Source organism: Anabrus simplex, chromosome 1 (assembly GCF_040414725.1).
Source record: "Anabrus simplex isolate iqAnaSimp1 chromosome 1, ASM4041472v1, whole genome shotgun sequence".
NCBI classification, from domain to species: Eukaryota; Metazoa; Arthropoda; class Insecta; order Orthoptera; family Tettigoniidae; genus Anabrus; species Anabrus simplex.
The window spans coordinates 964,925,391-964,941,130 of NC_090265.1; the positions used below are offsets into that span (position 1 = coordinate 964,925,391).

A 15,740-nucleotide genomic window follows, 5' to 3' on the forward strand; every position below is an offset into this window, starting at 1 on the left:
AAACAATGAAAATTTACATGTAATGTATGGCACATTAGGGTGGTCCTTATTTTCCAACTTTCAACTTTCTTTCCGCATACCCCCTAATTTCTTTTCTTTGATTATAAGAAGAATTTTAATACCTATTTTGTTGAAATCAAAGAGGTAGAACCCGTGCCACAGTGGCCGGACAATTGCCTCATGTTGCGTCGTATTGTCTTATTCCTGCATGTGTGTGTGCTCGACTACTGTGTGCATTCAGTTGAGTGTCAGCTTCCTTCCGGTAATGTGTGAATGTTTATTAACATTATGGTGAGTAGTTTAAGAAGTAGTGACATAGTTATTTAGTCGATGAAGTTAACACCAGACCAGTGGACTTAAATTACCACCTAATTGACAACTTTGGTCAGTCTTGTTTTACAACATATGCAAGGTGAAATTGACTGTTAGTGAAAGTACTAATTTAGTTGTGTGTGAATGTGTAATATTTAGGAAGAAGGCTAGGATTCCTCCAGGAGGTTTAGCTCCTTGTACAAAAAATACACAAGAACCTCGTTTATCCAAATTAAGTGGGACCGGACCTGATCCGGTTTATCAAAAATCTGGATAATCCAGAAAACACTAAAAAACAAATACAGTAGTTGTTATATAATCTATTAATATAAGTTGAACAGAAACACCTTTTTCATCATCATCATCATCATCGGTTTGCCCTTCCAGCGAGCCGGGTAGGGTGTTTGAAAACGAGCATCTTCCAAAGTTGCCTATTCAAAAACATTTTGTTGTCCAAGACAGATTCCCAATTCCATCCTCTTCTCTCCATGTCTTCCCTCAGTTGGTCCATCCATCTTCTTCTTGGTCTTCCAGCTGGTCTTCTACCTGTTATTCTCTTTTCCAAATAAGCACATGGTAACCTTGTGCTATTCATTCATTTAACATGCCCAAACCATTTAAGTCTAGATGATCTAAGTCTTTCCTCCATCGATTCATTTAGACCTAGGTTAGATCGGATCTCATCATTTTTCACATGATCAAGTCGGGTCTTCTGGAGGGCAGTTCTAAGAAATTTCATTTCACAGGCTTGAATCCTACTATAATCCTTTGATGTTAGTGTGCAGGTTTCCAGAGAATATGTAAGGATAGGAATGAAATATGACTTGTACAGGGTCATTTTTGTTCTTTGTGGGACTTTCTAATCCCATAGTAGGTGTCTAACGATGCTGTAAAAGTTAGATCCTTTGGTTACTCTGTTTGTTATTTCTCTCTCAGCTCTGTTATTACTAGCGATTATGCTTCCTAAATAACTGAATTGGTGTACTACTTCAACTTGGTGGTCCTGCATTTTTATGTTGCATTCTGTATAATGTCTGCTGATTTTTAATGCTACTGTTTTTGATGGGTTCAATTTCATTCCATAATCATCAAACTTCTTACAACATGCATTCAGATTATTTTGCACTCCCTCCTCTGTTTCATCCCATATTGCCACATCGTCTGCAAACACCAGAGCCTGAAGATCTTTATTACCTTTTCCTTTTAGTTCCTTTAAAATGGTATCCATAACTGCTATGAATAGAAGTGGTGACAAGGCACTTCCCTGTTGTACTCCTTTGGTTGTATTGAACCATTCAGAGTGACCATCTCCAATTCTGACACAGCTTTTACAATTACTATATAGCATTTGGATCTTCCTAATAAGGTACTCCGGTACACCAAGTTTTCTAAGACTTTTCCAAATAGTTGATCTAGGAACATTATCATATGCCTTTTCAAGGTCCACAAACACAATCATTAGGTCTTTTCCTCTTTCCCAGTGTTTCTCTGCCAACATCCTCAAAGCAAATATCAGATCTGTTGTGCTTCTTCCAGTCCTAAAACCATGTTGTTCCTCTTCTAAGATAGGTTCTAGTATATCCCTTACTCTGGCTTCAATGATCTTCTCCATAATTTTAAGGCCGTGTGATAGGAGGGTAATGCCTCTGTAATTTTCACTTTTCCTTCTACTCCCTTTCTTAAAGATAGGAACTATCACCCCTTTTGTCCAATCTTCAGGTATTTCATTATCCTTCCATATTGTTCTGAGAACTCTATACAGCCACTGTATTCCTGGTGGACCAGCAGCTTTAATCATGTCAGCTGTAATTTCATCAGCTCCTGCTGACTTACCACTTCTCATCCTGTGGAGAGCTTGCTCTACTTCTGTCCATGTAATTGGGATATCTTCCTCTATTGTTTTCTGTCCTACATCCTCAACAGAGATCTCTTTAGGGCCTTTAGGGCCTTTTTCAATTGTACAAAAAAATATCAGAACACTTTTAGTACATTTATGACTCTGTTTCATGCACTAAAACAATGTGTGAGATATTTCTGTTTTACATTTGAAGAGCATTTGCGCACAGCACAATCACGAAAACGTTTTACTAACAACAGTTCTGCTGGTGTGGTTTCAGTCAAGGATTCTCAATAGGTCATCAGTTTGTCCAGCTGCATTGTTGCCTCTCCATGAGTCATTGTTTCTTCTGATGGAGTGCTGGTTTCATTTTCGAATTCACCATCAGTGAATTAATAGTGCGTTGCATTCAGAAGAGCGTTGCTTTGAATCCCACCTCGGCCGTCCTGGGAATGGCTTTCCACGATTTCCCATTCTCAATTCCAGGCAAACGCCGGGACGGTACCATTGATAGACCATGCCGGAATTACTTCAAATTCCTGTCATTAACTATCCTTGGCAGAAAAGACATTCAAGAAAAGTCGACGTTGTAAAAGAAATACTGTACAAGTAAAAATAATTTTTATCATTTTCGATCTGGATAAACCGGAGATCTGGATTAATGAGAGCTGGATAAATGAGGTTCTTGTGTACTATAGATCTGCATTCAGAGTGGTGCAATCTGCAGAAACCTGCCCACACAAGGACAAGTACTCATAAAGAACAAGAGCGTAAGTTTGTTTCAAATCTAAATAATCTCTTCAATGTGGCCCATGCTAATGCTTTGAATGTGGTAAAAATAGAAGGGGATAAACTTTTTCTTATTACATCAAAGATACGTAGAGGTTACCTTGGAGAGGTTGACCAGAAGTTGGCAGTGAAAAAAGGAAAAGACAGGGCTTAGAGTTATGAAAAAAGAGTAAAAGAAGATGAAGATGAAGGGTGAAAACAGTTCACAGTTTCTGGAAATTGCTAATGACTTGTCTGACAAATCACCCAAAGTGAGTGACTCTGAGCATAATCCCATTTTTACAGAACCCTCCACGAGCTCACCTACAATTCCTGGTTGTGATGCGACTGTAGATGAAAAGAAGGTAAATTCATAAAAGGAAAAGAAATGTACACAAAGTGTTTTATGACATTTATGCCATTTTAAACAGCTGTCAGTTAAGTCAGAGAGATGATGAGTCCTTGAAACTATGGTTGAAGCCTGAAGACATGATGTTGATGAAATAGCACTTAAATGTAGTTCAGTTCAAGGATATCAAGAACAATTAAGGAAGAAACGGGTAGGAAATATTCAATATTTGTTTAAAGAGAAGAACCCAACTCTTGTGACTGTTCATTTCGTTGGTAACCTGGTACTAGCGTTAAATGTCAGGGACTGAAGTACTGAAAGACTACCATCTTCATAACTTATGAAAATAAGGAACAGTTAATTAGTGTGCCTGCATTACTGAATTCTAGTAGGAAAGATCAATCACAGGCAGTTTGGAATGCCATAAAAATATGGGGACTGAATAAGTTAAACATTTTTGTTGCGATACCACAGCATCCAACACAGGTAATTTCAGTGGAGCTGTTACTTTGGTGGATCAGTCTGTAGGAAGGGAGTTTTTAAAAATTTGTTTTACGTCACACCAACACAGATAGGTCTTATGGCAACGATGGGATAGGAAAGGCCTAGGAGAGGGAAGGAAGCGGTCGTGGCCTTAATTGAGGTACAGCCCCAGCATTTTCCTCGTATGAAAATGGGAAACCAAGGAAAACCACCTCCAGGGCTGCCAACAGTGGGATTCGAACCCACTATCTCCCGGATGCAAGCTCACAGCTGTGCATCCCTAACCACAAGGCCAACTCGCCCAGTAAAGAAAGATGTTGTTATTCCCTTGTAGTAATCACATTTATGAGCTAGTGTTACGGTATGTGTTCTAAAATGAGTTAACCCAAATGGCAGTTCATCCCGATGTACTATTTTTCAAAAACATATAGAAAAGTGGAATACCACTGAAAAGGCAAAGTATGAAGATAAGCATGAACATTTACATGATGCTTTCAGCGGTGTGAAAATTGAAGAAGCACTTTTCTTTTTCTGAAAACTACTAAAAGAGGAACACCTCAAAAATGATTATGGTGAACTCATTGAATTGTGCATCATGCTTTTGGGGGCAACCGTGGACTGAATCTAAAAGTAAGGATGTCTGGAGCTTTGCATCATGCAAGATGGATCACCAAAGGAATTTATTCATTAAAGATGTTCCTCTTTCATTCTCAGTTGACCCTCAGTGTCAGTGAACTGAATGGCCTAAATAATGTTTGTTTGCTCATGGTAAAAGTACACTACATGCGGAGTGGTGGTTTTAAGTTTAGCAGCATCTTACAATGACTTGTGCTTGTTGAAAGAGTTAAACCAGTATGAAATAGCAAATGTACTGGTGTCTTCATGTACTCTAAAAAAGTTCTGTCAGCAATTATCGTATTTAAATGGAGATATTTGTATGATGCCTCTGTATGATGAGGTTAACAATGACACAAGATAAGACTATCATTAGAAATATGAAGCACGAAACCATGGGAACCAAAAGGAATTATACTGTTCTACCTGGAGCATTTACAAAACTTTTTGGTATGTTTTTTCACGTTGATAATTTCATACATTGAAATTTAGCAGTTTTGCATGAGCTATTCAGAATATATCAAAATCAACAGACACCTAACATTTTAAATTTCTTAGACAGGTAAGGGAATTGACAAGTACATTTCAGTCAAGAGTTTCAACATATTTCAGAAGTTAAGCATGGATTTCTTAAATATGGATCCTGCTTATAATAATAATAATAATAATAATAATAATAATAATAATAATAATAATAATAATAATAATAATAATAATAATAATAATAACAACAACAACAATAATAATAATAAAGTTCCTAGGAACGACTTTTCCTCTGACTCATGCCAAACAGCATGAAGTTCAAGGCCGCAGTTCCAGTAATACTGAAGAACAGATTCCCAAAACGGGGACATAAGAAGTCTGAAGTTGTTTGTATTTATTGTATAAATGTATATGTTGTAATTATTTCTGTTGTAAATATTCGTACATATATGTACCTGCAGTTTCATAATCAAGAGGGTGACTCCTTGCTTAGGCCGAGTCAGCCCATTATGTTACCGGCACAAGCCGAGCCTTCCTAAATTGATAATAATAATAATAATAATAATAATAATAATAATAGTGTTTTTACGTCCCACTAACTACTTTTACGGTAGATGCCAAGGTGCTGGAATTTAGTCCCGCAGGAGTTCTTTTACATGGCAGTAAATCTGCCGACACGAGGCTGACGTATATGAGCACCTTCAAATACCACCAGACTGAGCAGGATCGAACCTGCCGAGATGAGGTCAGAAGGCCAGTGCCTCAACCATCTGAGCCACTCAGCCCGGCACCAAAGAGATTATGAAAATCTTAAGGTAAGGTGGTAAATGATATGGTAGAGAGAGTAGTGAAGTTAATGGAAAATTTCAATGGTTTCTTAACACGTGATGAAGAACAACGAAAATTAATTTTGCGATGTTTGCAAGATCAGAGGAGACAATACGCTAATTGTAGGAAAGACACAATGAACAGAAATTCGTGCTAAAAATGGTACTGAGTTGTGATATGTTCGTGCATTCTGTATTATTCTATTAAATAGTAATACATTATTTAGGTATATTTGAAAAATAAATAAATATTAATTTCAATTGTTTATGAGAATAGAAGAATACACACATTCTTTCAGTACGTTAGTCTTATTTAGATATTTACAGCAGGTCCAGTGCGGCATGGGTTAACATTAAGTAATTGTAATGAAATTTGACATACTGTATTATTAAAACATAGCAAATGTGGGGGGGGGAAAAAAAAAAAAAATTAATAAAATAGGGGGTGTGCAATGAAATATTTCAACATTTTTGTGTAAAGCCCCATGTAAGGACCACCCTAACGGCACATGTTTTATTTGTGTCCAAACCTAAGCTGGGAGGACAGAATAGTTTAGGAAAGTTACTGGGCTAAGATAGGAAAGTATACTGTCACAATTACTATTTATAATAGTAATGGATGAAATTGGGAAGGAGCCAAAGGAAGAATTGGGTGGAAGAGAGATGATGGTAATGCTATTTGCTGATGATATTGCAGTGTGGGGAATGGATACTAAGGAAGGACAAGTATAACTGGACACAATGAAAGAGAAAATTGTCAACTATGGTATGAAATTAAGTGTGGAGAAGAGCAAGACAATGGTGATAACAAGAGGTGACAGTGTAGAAAAGGGAATAATCAATATTGGAGGTCAGAACCCTCAAATTGTGGACAGCTTCAAATACCTCGGAAGAGAATTAATACAAAATGCAAAGCTGGATATTGAGATTAGCAAAAGGGTGCAACAAGAAAATGTATTCTACCAGAATGTACAGAATGAGGAGGTACCAAGGAAGTAATGTACAGTCACTCAGAAAAAAAAAAAAGAGTGTACGGCATTGTATGTTCCTAGCATTTAATATTTTATCAGACTCTAGTCTAATTATCAAAATATAATTCACCTGTCATGTAGATACAAACCCTGTCGATAACCACAACAAACATATCTATAGATTGAACTTTTTCTGAGAAAAAAGTACCTGTGAGGAACATACTGTACAATACCATGCACTCATTTTTTTTTTTTTTGAGTGACTGTACAAGATGTACTATAAACCCATATTAAATTACACAGTGAAGATCTGAGCAATGACAAGAAGTGAGGAGTGTAGAATTTAAGCCAGTGAAATTACATTTCTAAGAAGCATAATAGAAAAGGCAAGGAAAGACAGAGTGAGAAATGAAGATGTCAGGAAGGAAATTGGAGTAGAAAAGTTGAATGACAGAATTGAGAAGAATAGACTAAGATAGTTTTGACATGTACAGAGTATGGAAGAAGAAAGGGTACCAAAACAGATGATGGAAACTGAGAAAAAGAGAACAAGAGAGTGAACCAGAACACAATGGACGGACTTGATCAAGACGAAACTTGGAATGGAACAGAAATACAGAAGAAAAATGGAGGAAGAAGAGAGGAATGTGAAGAAGTACCATAAATGCCCCAACACAGCTGGAGCTGTAAAAGGAGAAATGATAGTGATTATTAATATTAACGTCCGGTCCCATGGCTGAATGGTCGGAGTCTTGGCCTTCAGTACTCGGGGCCCCATGTTCAATTCCCAGCTGGGTTAAGGGAATTTAATGATAAATGGTTCAGGGATTGGGTGTTGGTGCTCTACCCAACATTCCAGCAACTCTACGATAACAACACAGTTTCTCACATATTTGGCAGATGCTATTCACCCTTGTTGGAGGATCTACCTTATAAGGGCTGCACCAGGATAGCAATAGTCACTCAAAATAATGTTATTGGTTTTACGTGCCACTAACTACATTTATGGTTTTTGGAGACAATAAGGTGCCAGAATTTTGCCCCTCAGGAGTTCTTTTCCTTGCCAGTAAATCTACCAACACAAATCTGGAGTATTTGAGCACCTTTAAATACCACCAGACTGAGTCGGGATCAAACCTGCCAACTTGAGCTCAACTGAGTGAGCTACTGCCCAGCTTCCACAAAAATATTACTATTAACATATAAAGTACCATAAGGCAACGAAAGTTTATGTCAATCTGTGTATTAGGTCATCATTTCGGAGGCTAGCTGGACTCTCAGATAGAGTAGCACCATTGATTGTTATGCAGCTATAGGGAAACCACAAAACCAAAGGTGACGCCAAAATGAGGCACAGTGGACAAGATGAGGAGTGAGGTAATTTGCCATTGCTTCCCTCACTAGGCCATAAAGTGCTAGTGTAGCACAACTAACAATATGTGTAGCACTTTTCATAAGAGTCAGACACACTAGACGTGCTCTCAATGTCATTACACAGCACCACCCATACCTCAGCAGATTCCATACCGTTACAGCTGTAAATGAGACTGGAACTTGACAGAAAGCTCTATGCCATGCCAAGAGACAGATGAAAAAATCCATCAAGAAACAGCAACAGTTTATATACAAAATATACTTTTGAAGTTGATTATAATTTGAATAATTGATAATATGATTTAAAATGATTAATAAGTGGAGGAAAGAATGCCACAGACAGGCAGGACACAATTAACATAACTCACTTGATAATGTATGCAATAGCTGCTTTCCTCAAATTGGTACTGATGTTACGAACTTTAGGCGGGTTATTCAAAATTTTTACAGGTTTTTGCTTTCGATAGACAATTTTTGAGTCAAAAACTTCATTCACTTTCTTCACACCTTCTGATTCATCTTCTTCCACCTCATAAACAAACTGGCGCATGAAACTTTCTCTCACCTGCAAAATTCAAGTAATTAAACAGAAATTTAATATGAGAGGAGTGACCATATACACTAAAACATATTAATATCATAATAAGCCATGTCCTAGCTAATAATATTTTAAATCAATTAATTAATAATATTATAAGTAAAAGACATTAAATTTGGATCTACAAGTATTACCTTATAAATATATCTACTAGCTGATATACTTATACTGTACTTTGCTACAGAATTCTAGGTGAAATATGGTAGTGTACACATTGTGGGTAAGACTTCATTAAATTGTATGACTCTTAGTGTTACCCGAGAAACACAATAGGGAGATCACCACATGTCAGTTTTCATGTGAAGTCCAGTTTGGGGAGTTTTCATTGCAATGGCAAACTCCCTTGTCTACTGCTGCTCATAACCAAGTTGGAGAGTTTTCATTATAACTGCAGGCCTCCTTGCCTACTGCCAGTCACATTAGAGTATGGCAGTTTTCATTATAATGGCAGACACTCACTCTATACCTACCTTTTTGTATCCTCACAAAAATTCTCTCAGTGGTTTTCCCAAAGTCTTAAAGGTTCTGCCAACTGAGAGAACACCAACATAACAGCAATATTAAAATAATAAAGCAGTTTTTCAAAATATGTATTGAAGATGGGAAGATTATTCTGACAAACTATTAAATGTGGAAAATTGTGCAGAAAAAATGCTGGAAGTATTCAAATGAAAAATTATTAATGATTAATATTACGCTAGTAAAGGTAGCAGGTAGGGACCCTCTTCAGAGGCAGCCCTACACAGGGAGTGGCGCCCCTGCCTATGTGATTCCCAGAGCACACTGGCCTGGTGTGTAACATCTGGTATGGGTCCCAGCTCAGGGTTACGAGTGAAGACCTCAACGGCATCTACAGCGAAGAAGGTGGACTTCGGTATGGTGGAGATGGCGGAAGGGACAAACCCGTAGCATCTGTACTCCAGAGGAGCGGCTATGAAAGGTGTCTGTCTCCATGTATGGGGCGGCCTAATTTTGAACCGGGCAGTAGATATAAAATGCCTTCAGGTGTGGCGGGCCCATCATAACAATAGCTTATATGGATAAAGCAGATATGGTGCCTCGGAAATGGTTAGGGCGTCCCCTGCTAAAAGCGACACGCAGCTCTTTGGGTGCTGGGGAAACTGTGAGAAGTGGGCAACCAGAACCAAACTACATCAAGATTGCGACAGTAAATGTTCTGACATTGATGGAAAAGACAGAACTGGTTGACTTCATGAAAGAAAAAGATATAGCCATACTTGGACTGTGCGAGACCAAGAAGAGGGGTACAGGTGAGATCCGTCTGAGAGAAGGATACAGGCTGTATTACAGCGGAGGACCTGAAGCAAAAAATGGAGTGGCCATCATACTTAGAAAAGAAATCCAAGAATATGTGGAATCTACAAAATGTGTCAGCGATAGGATGATGCTGATGAGACTCCCGTTTGAAAATGGCATGAACATCGAGAGGACTTTTTAGAGGAAGTGGAGAGACAGATAGAAGATAAAGAAGTGCTATTGATGGGGGATCTAAATGCACAAGTTGGAATGGAAAGACAAGGAAAGGAAATGTTGTAGGGCCCTTTAGATATGGAAATGTAAATCCAGAAGGCAAGTTGTCGGTGGATTTTTGCATGAGGAACCACTTGATTGTTGGAAACACCTGGTTTAGGAAGAAGAACAGTCAGAAGATTACAAGGTATGGTTGAGGAGACAGACGAACAAAGACCATGACTGATTATATAATCATAGAGAAAGAACACTGAAAGAACCTTTCAGATGTTACAGCCAAGCCTGAAGAAGCCTTTGATGGAGATCATAGAGTTGTGATAGGAAAACTGAAAGTGGGAAAGACTGAAAAACCCCCATTTAAGAAGAGAGAAAAGAATTAAATTAAGGAAGTAGAAGGAGAAAAGCGTACAAGAAGAATTTAGAAGGTAAACAATACCCTTGGTACCCAGGATGGAAATGGGGAATGTTGAAGATGAAAAGATTTCAGGAAGCAATGGTTGGATGTGCAGAAAAGGTATGTGGTAGAACATCAGGAAATGTGAAAGACAAAGAGACACACTGGTGGAATGATAGGGTAAAGATTAAAGTGAAGGAAAAGAAAATGGCATGGAAAGCATGGAAAACATCTAAGACTGAAGAAAGTAGAAAAAAATATCTGGAGGCAAAGAATTTGACCAAGAAAGTAGTGGAGGAAGAAAAGAAATTGACGGATGATATGCAGGGCAGCAAGAAATTACTGTATGGTACCTTAAGAAACAAAAAGAGAGATCACGTAAACACCAGATTTGAGAAGGATGAAGGCGACATAATATTAACAAAGCCAGAAGAAATAAGAAATAGATGGAGAGAGTATATTCAGAAGTTACTGAACATGAGAACTAATGACAGTCATTCAACGGACCACCAGAAAAGGCAATTAGCTGATGAAGAAATAGATAAAGAAATTACAATGAATGAAGTTGAAATGGCAGTAAGAAAGATGAAGAATGGAAAAACTGCTGGAATAGATGAAATTTCAGTGAAGATGACAAAGGCAGCTGAAGCTGTAGGCCTGCAGTGGACATATCGAGTTCTCAGGATTATCTGGGAGAATAAGGAGGTCCCTGAGGATTGGCAAAAAGGAATAATCATCCCAATTTTCAAGAAAGGCGATAAGAAGGTATTGAAGAACTACAGGGGAATTACTCTGATATCCCATGTTGCTAAGATAATGGAGAGGATAATGGAAAGTAGGATAAGGTTGACGGTTGAAAATCAGATACAGGAAAATCAGTTTGGTTTAAGAAGTGGAAAGTCAACAACAGAGCCCATTTTCATTACGAGACAACTAACAGAAAAGCAATAGGAGTATGGGAATGATACGGTGAAGACATTCATTGACATTGAAAAGGCATATGACAGTATCCCCAGGACTAAAGTTTGGGACAGTTTGGTGCTAAAAGGAATTGGGCAGGGATTAATAAAAATGATCATTGCAAAGTACAAGGAATGTTATCGTTGTGTGCAAACAAAAGTTGGCAGGACAAGTTGGCTCAAAATAACTAGTGGGCTGAGACCGGGAAGTGTATCGCCAATCCTGTTTATAATAGTAGTGGATGACATCATGAGAACAGCAAAAGCAACATATGGAGGAAGAGAAATGAACATCATGTTATTTGCAGATGATATTGTGATTTGGGGAGAAGAGGGCATGAATGTTCAAAAGAACAGTAGGATATAGTGAATGTGAATTGAAAATGAGTGTAGAAAAGAGTAATTTTTTTTTTTGCTATGGGCTTTACGTCGCAATAGAAAAGAGTAAAACTCTTGTTATGACTAGAGGGGAGAAAGAAGGTAAAGGTCAGATTAGACTTGCAGACAAGCCCCTGGAAGTAGTGGAGATGTTCAAATACTGGGGGTAGTGAATTAATGGAGAATGCTCTACTGGATGCTGAGATTAGTAAGAGGATTCAAGCTGGAAGCTGTTTCAAATCAATCAATCAATCAATCAATCAATCAATCAATCAATCAATCAATCAATCAATCAATCAATCAATCAATCAATCAATCAATCAATCAATCAATCAATCACTACTGATCTGCATTTAGGGCAGTCGCCCAGGTGGCAGATTCCCTCTGTTGTTTTCCTAACCTTTTCTTATATGACTGCAAAGAAATCATAGTGTAAGAAACATGTTATGGGACAAAGATCTGCCAATGGAAGTAAAGGAAACTATGTACAGGATGTATTACGTACCCATAACAACTTATGGAGCAGAAACTTGGACAATGACAAAGAAGGATGAGAGTCGAATACAGGCAGCCGAAATGAAGTTCTTGAGGAGTATGATACAGAAGAGTACAGAAGACAAAATAAGGAATGAGAAAATCTGGGAAGAAGTTGGAGTGGAAAAAAGAATGATAGAGAGAGAAGATGGTTTGGGCACATAAAGTGAATGAGTGGTGAAAGAATGCCAAAAAAGGTGATGGAAATGCAAATGCAAGGAAAGATAGGCCATGGACAACCACGATACTGTTCAAGCGCAATGGGAGAGAGAGTGTGTCTGTAGAGCGGTGTAATGTGTCGCGGTGAGACATCATGTGTTTAATGTCATCGGTCAGCGATGGAGAAGGAAGTCGGGAGACTTTGGCCGTATGCTTAGGTGCACATTTATCAAGGAGGCAAAATATAAATGAACTAAAAGTTTCAACTTTCTTATCGATATTGTTTATATTTTTTATGCCATCCCAAGGACTATTCAAGGCATCAACTCTCAGATGATCTAAGTTTATATGTTTAATGTGCCTGAATGTGATGTATCTCAATTAATACTTGGGTACTCTGAGCGAGTAAGACAAATATATTAAGTCATGTGTCGATATGCTATGGGTAGGGATCTGTCCATGTGATACTATTTTCTGTGGGTTGTTAGTGATCACTATGTCAGTGTATGTAAAGATGAGATATGATTTGTTGGTTTTAGTAGAAGTATTGACATGTCATGTGTGGAAAATACAGTACTTAATGTATCTCCAGCTTGTTCCAGTAAATTAGTATTGAAGTCTCCAAATATGTTCATAAGCAGGTGACAGTCTCTGTAGAAAGCCTTCAGTGTCTCAGAGTTGACCTATCCGTGGTGGCTGATAAACTACTCCTATTACCCGCAAATCTTCTAGTGATACTTTGGCTCCCTAGTGCTGAATCAGTAGACCTTGTTTATCTTCAAGATTCATATTGGCAACCTTTGGCACACAAACTATGAATCGCAATGAGACATCTGGCATATACTTTACGTACTGTTGTTTACACAGCAAAGCCTAAATATAGAATTCATACTAGGAACAAGATTTGCATCGATAAATGTTATATAATATTATATAATGATTGCAAGCATGCATCAGTCATGTATATATGTTGTGTTTTGTAGTTAAGAATGTCTGCTAGAATGATGGTTAACACAATTAGCTGCTGTTGTTGGGAGCCTGAGTTCAATTCCCTGCACCGTATTAAACCAAGTAAAATAATAAGTGAGTTATTCCATTTTTTCAATACAAATTAAATAGTGTTTATTAATTAAACATTTAACGGGACTAGTTTTGACCTATCTAAAGGTCATCTTCAGCCATATCACATGTAGAACAATTGTTTTAAAGATGTTCTTAAAACCTATAAGTTTGACACTATGAAAAATTGTTCATAGAATTTCCTGAAAACACCTTTGTTGTAAGAAATTAGTTCACTTAGCTGTAGGAATATACGAGAAGAAGAAGTCTTAAAATATTCTTCGTAGTATTCAAGAACGTAGATACAATTCACAATCTTGATGAGATAGAACTTCCTTTCCACTGCAATAATGTATTTGTTCAACTCAATCAATCAATCAATCAATCAATCAATCAATCAATCAATACTGATCTGCATTTAGGGCAGTCGCCCAGGTGGCAGATTCCCTATCTGTTGTTTTCCTAGCCTTTTCTTAAATGATTTCAAAGAAATTGGAAATTTATTGAACATCTCCCTTGGTAAGTTATTCCAATCCCTAACTCCCCTTCCTATAAATGAATATTTGCCCCAGTTTGTCCTCTTGAATTACAACTTTATCTTCATATTGAGATCTTTCCTCCTTTTAAAGATGCCACTCAAACTCACATTTTACTAAGGCAATACTGTACTTTGCAAATTTGCTCAATTCTACATCTCATCAAGATTATGATTGATTTTAAAGTATATCTACGCTTCACAGTGATAAGAATAATATCATAAGACTTCTTCTCTACCACAACACTATGCACATATGCCCATTTCCACATCTCATCAAGATTGTGAATTGTATCTAAGTTCTTGAATACTACAAAGACTATTTTAAGACGACTTCTTCCCGTATATTCCTACACCTAAGTGAACTAATTTCTAACAACAAATGTGTTTTCAGGAAATTCTATAAACAATTTTTCATAGTGTCAAACTTATAGGTTTTAAGAATATCTTTAAAACAATTGTTCTACATGCAATATGGCTTTAAATGACCTTTAAATAGGTTGAAACTAGTCCTATTAAATGTTTAATTAATAAACACTATTTAATTTGTATTGAAAAGGTGGAATAACTCACTTATTATTTGATTTGATTTAATCAAAGTTCAATACGGACCCATAAAGTGAAATTCATTTCTCTGTACTGTATTGCCAGATTTATGAATGGCAGGAAGGTTGATTTGCAGTAAAAATGGCACATGTAACTCCCTTCCACTGGGGGCCTGTCTAAAAAAAGAGCTGTACCACCTCGAGATAAGGAAATGAGTTTACTTTAGTTAAGAAATATTCGCAGTTGTTGCTAGGCCTATTAATATATGCAGGTGAGATAATTAACAAAGTGATCATTTAATATCTCATAACTCGGGCCAATATAAGGTTTCTTGGGAGAGAAGTAGGTTTAACACATGATAAAAACAATCCAATCACAATTGTTTTACTCACAAACGTTCCTAATAAATAAAAATAGTATTGATTTTTTTACGTCTCCCACTTACTTTCAATGATTTTCAGAGACACCAAACAAAACATACTAGGGTATGCGTTAATAAAAATGATAGACAATGAACATATGAAATTAAACATTATGTTAATAAAACGCATTACTGCCACAGCTGTAACTATCCATAAATGCGGCAAATTTTCCTGTTATTTATTTTTATTCTTTCCGATGTGGAACTTTTGGCGTCTCTTTGCAGTCTCTCTTATCTCATTTACAGCTGTTTTGGTAAATCCTGATGTGATAAATGTAGAGAACAAGCATGAAATATACTTAAAAATAAGAATGCTTCCAGTCACTATGTATTACCGGTACATTTGGAAATACAACTTGTAACATATGCTAGTTATCAGCTGGTGGTTTGGCACACTTTCAACAATACGGCTTTATTCAGAAGGAGTGGCTTCTGCTACACATACACCAACTGGGAATATCAGAGACCATCTCCAGAAACCATTTGGGAATAGCTTCACACAGTTTGGATCCTGTAGTCGGGAACAAAATTACTTTTAAAAGATTCAAAAAGACGGGACCTCGAATACTTTCGGTCTCGATTGCAGTGCATGGCTGATGAGATGGCAGTGAAGATGACGTCACTTGGAATGACGACATGCCGCTAGC

The 15,740-nt window shown here is 37.3% G+C and overlaps 1 protein-coding gene across 2 annotated transcripts in view; it reads right to left on the bottom strand.

Annotated features, from left to right (window-relative positions):
- Positions 1–15,740, bottom strand: part of na (sodium leak channel non-selective protein na) — a 711,066-nt gene that overhangs the window by 421,070 nt on the left and 274,256 nt on the right. For both annotated transcript variants that reach the window (XM_067148870.2, XM_067148869.2), the window contains exon 13: positions 8,388–8,584. In XM_067148870.2, the coding sequence (XP_067004971.1) occupies positions 8,388–8,584 (197 nt within the window). The remainder of the gene's footprint in view (positions 1–8,387; positions 8,585–15,740) is intronic.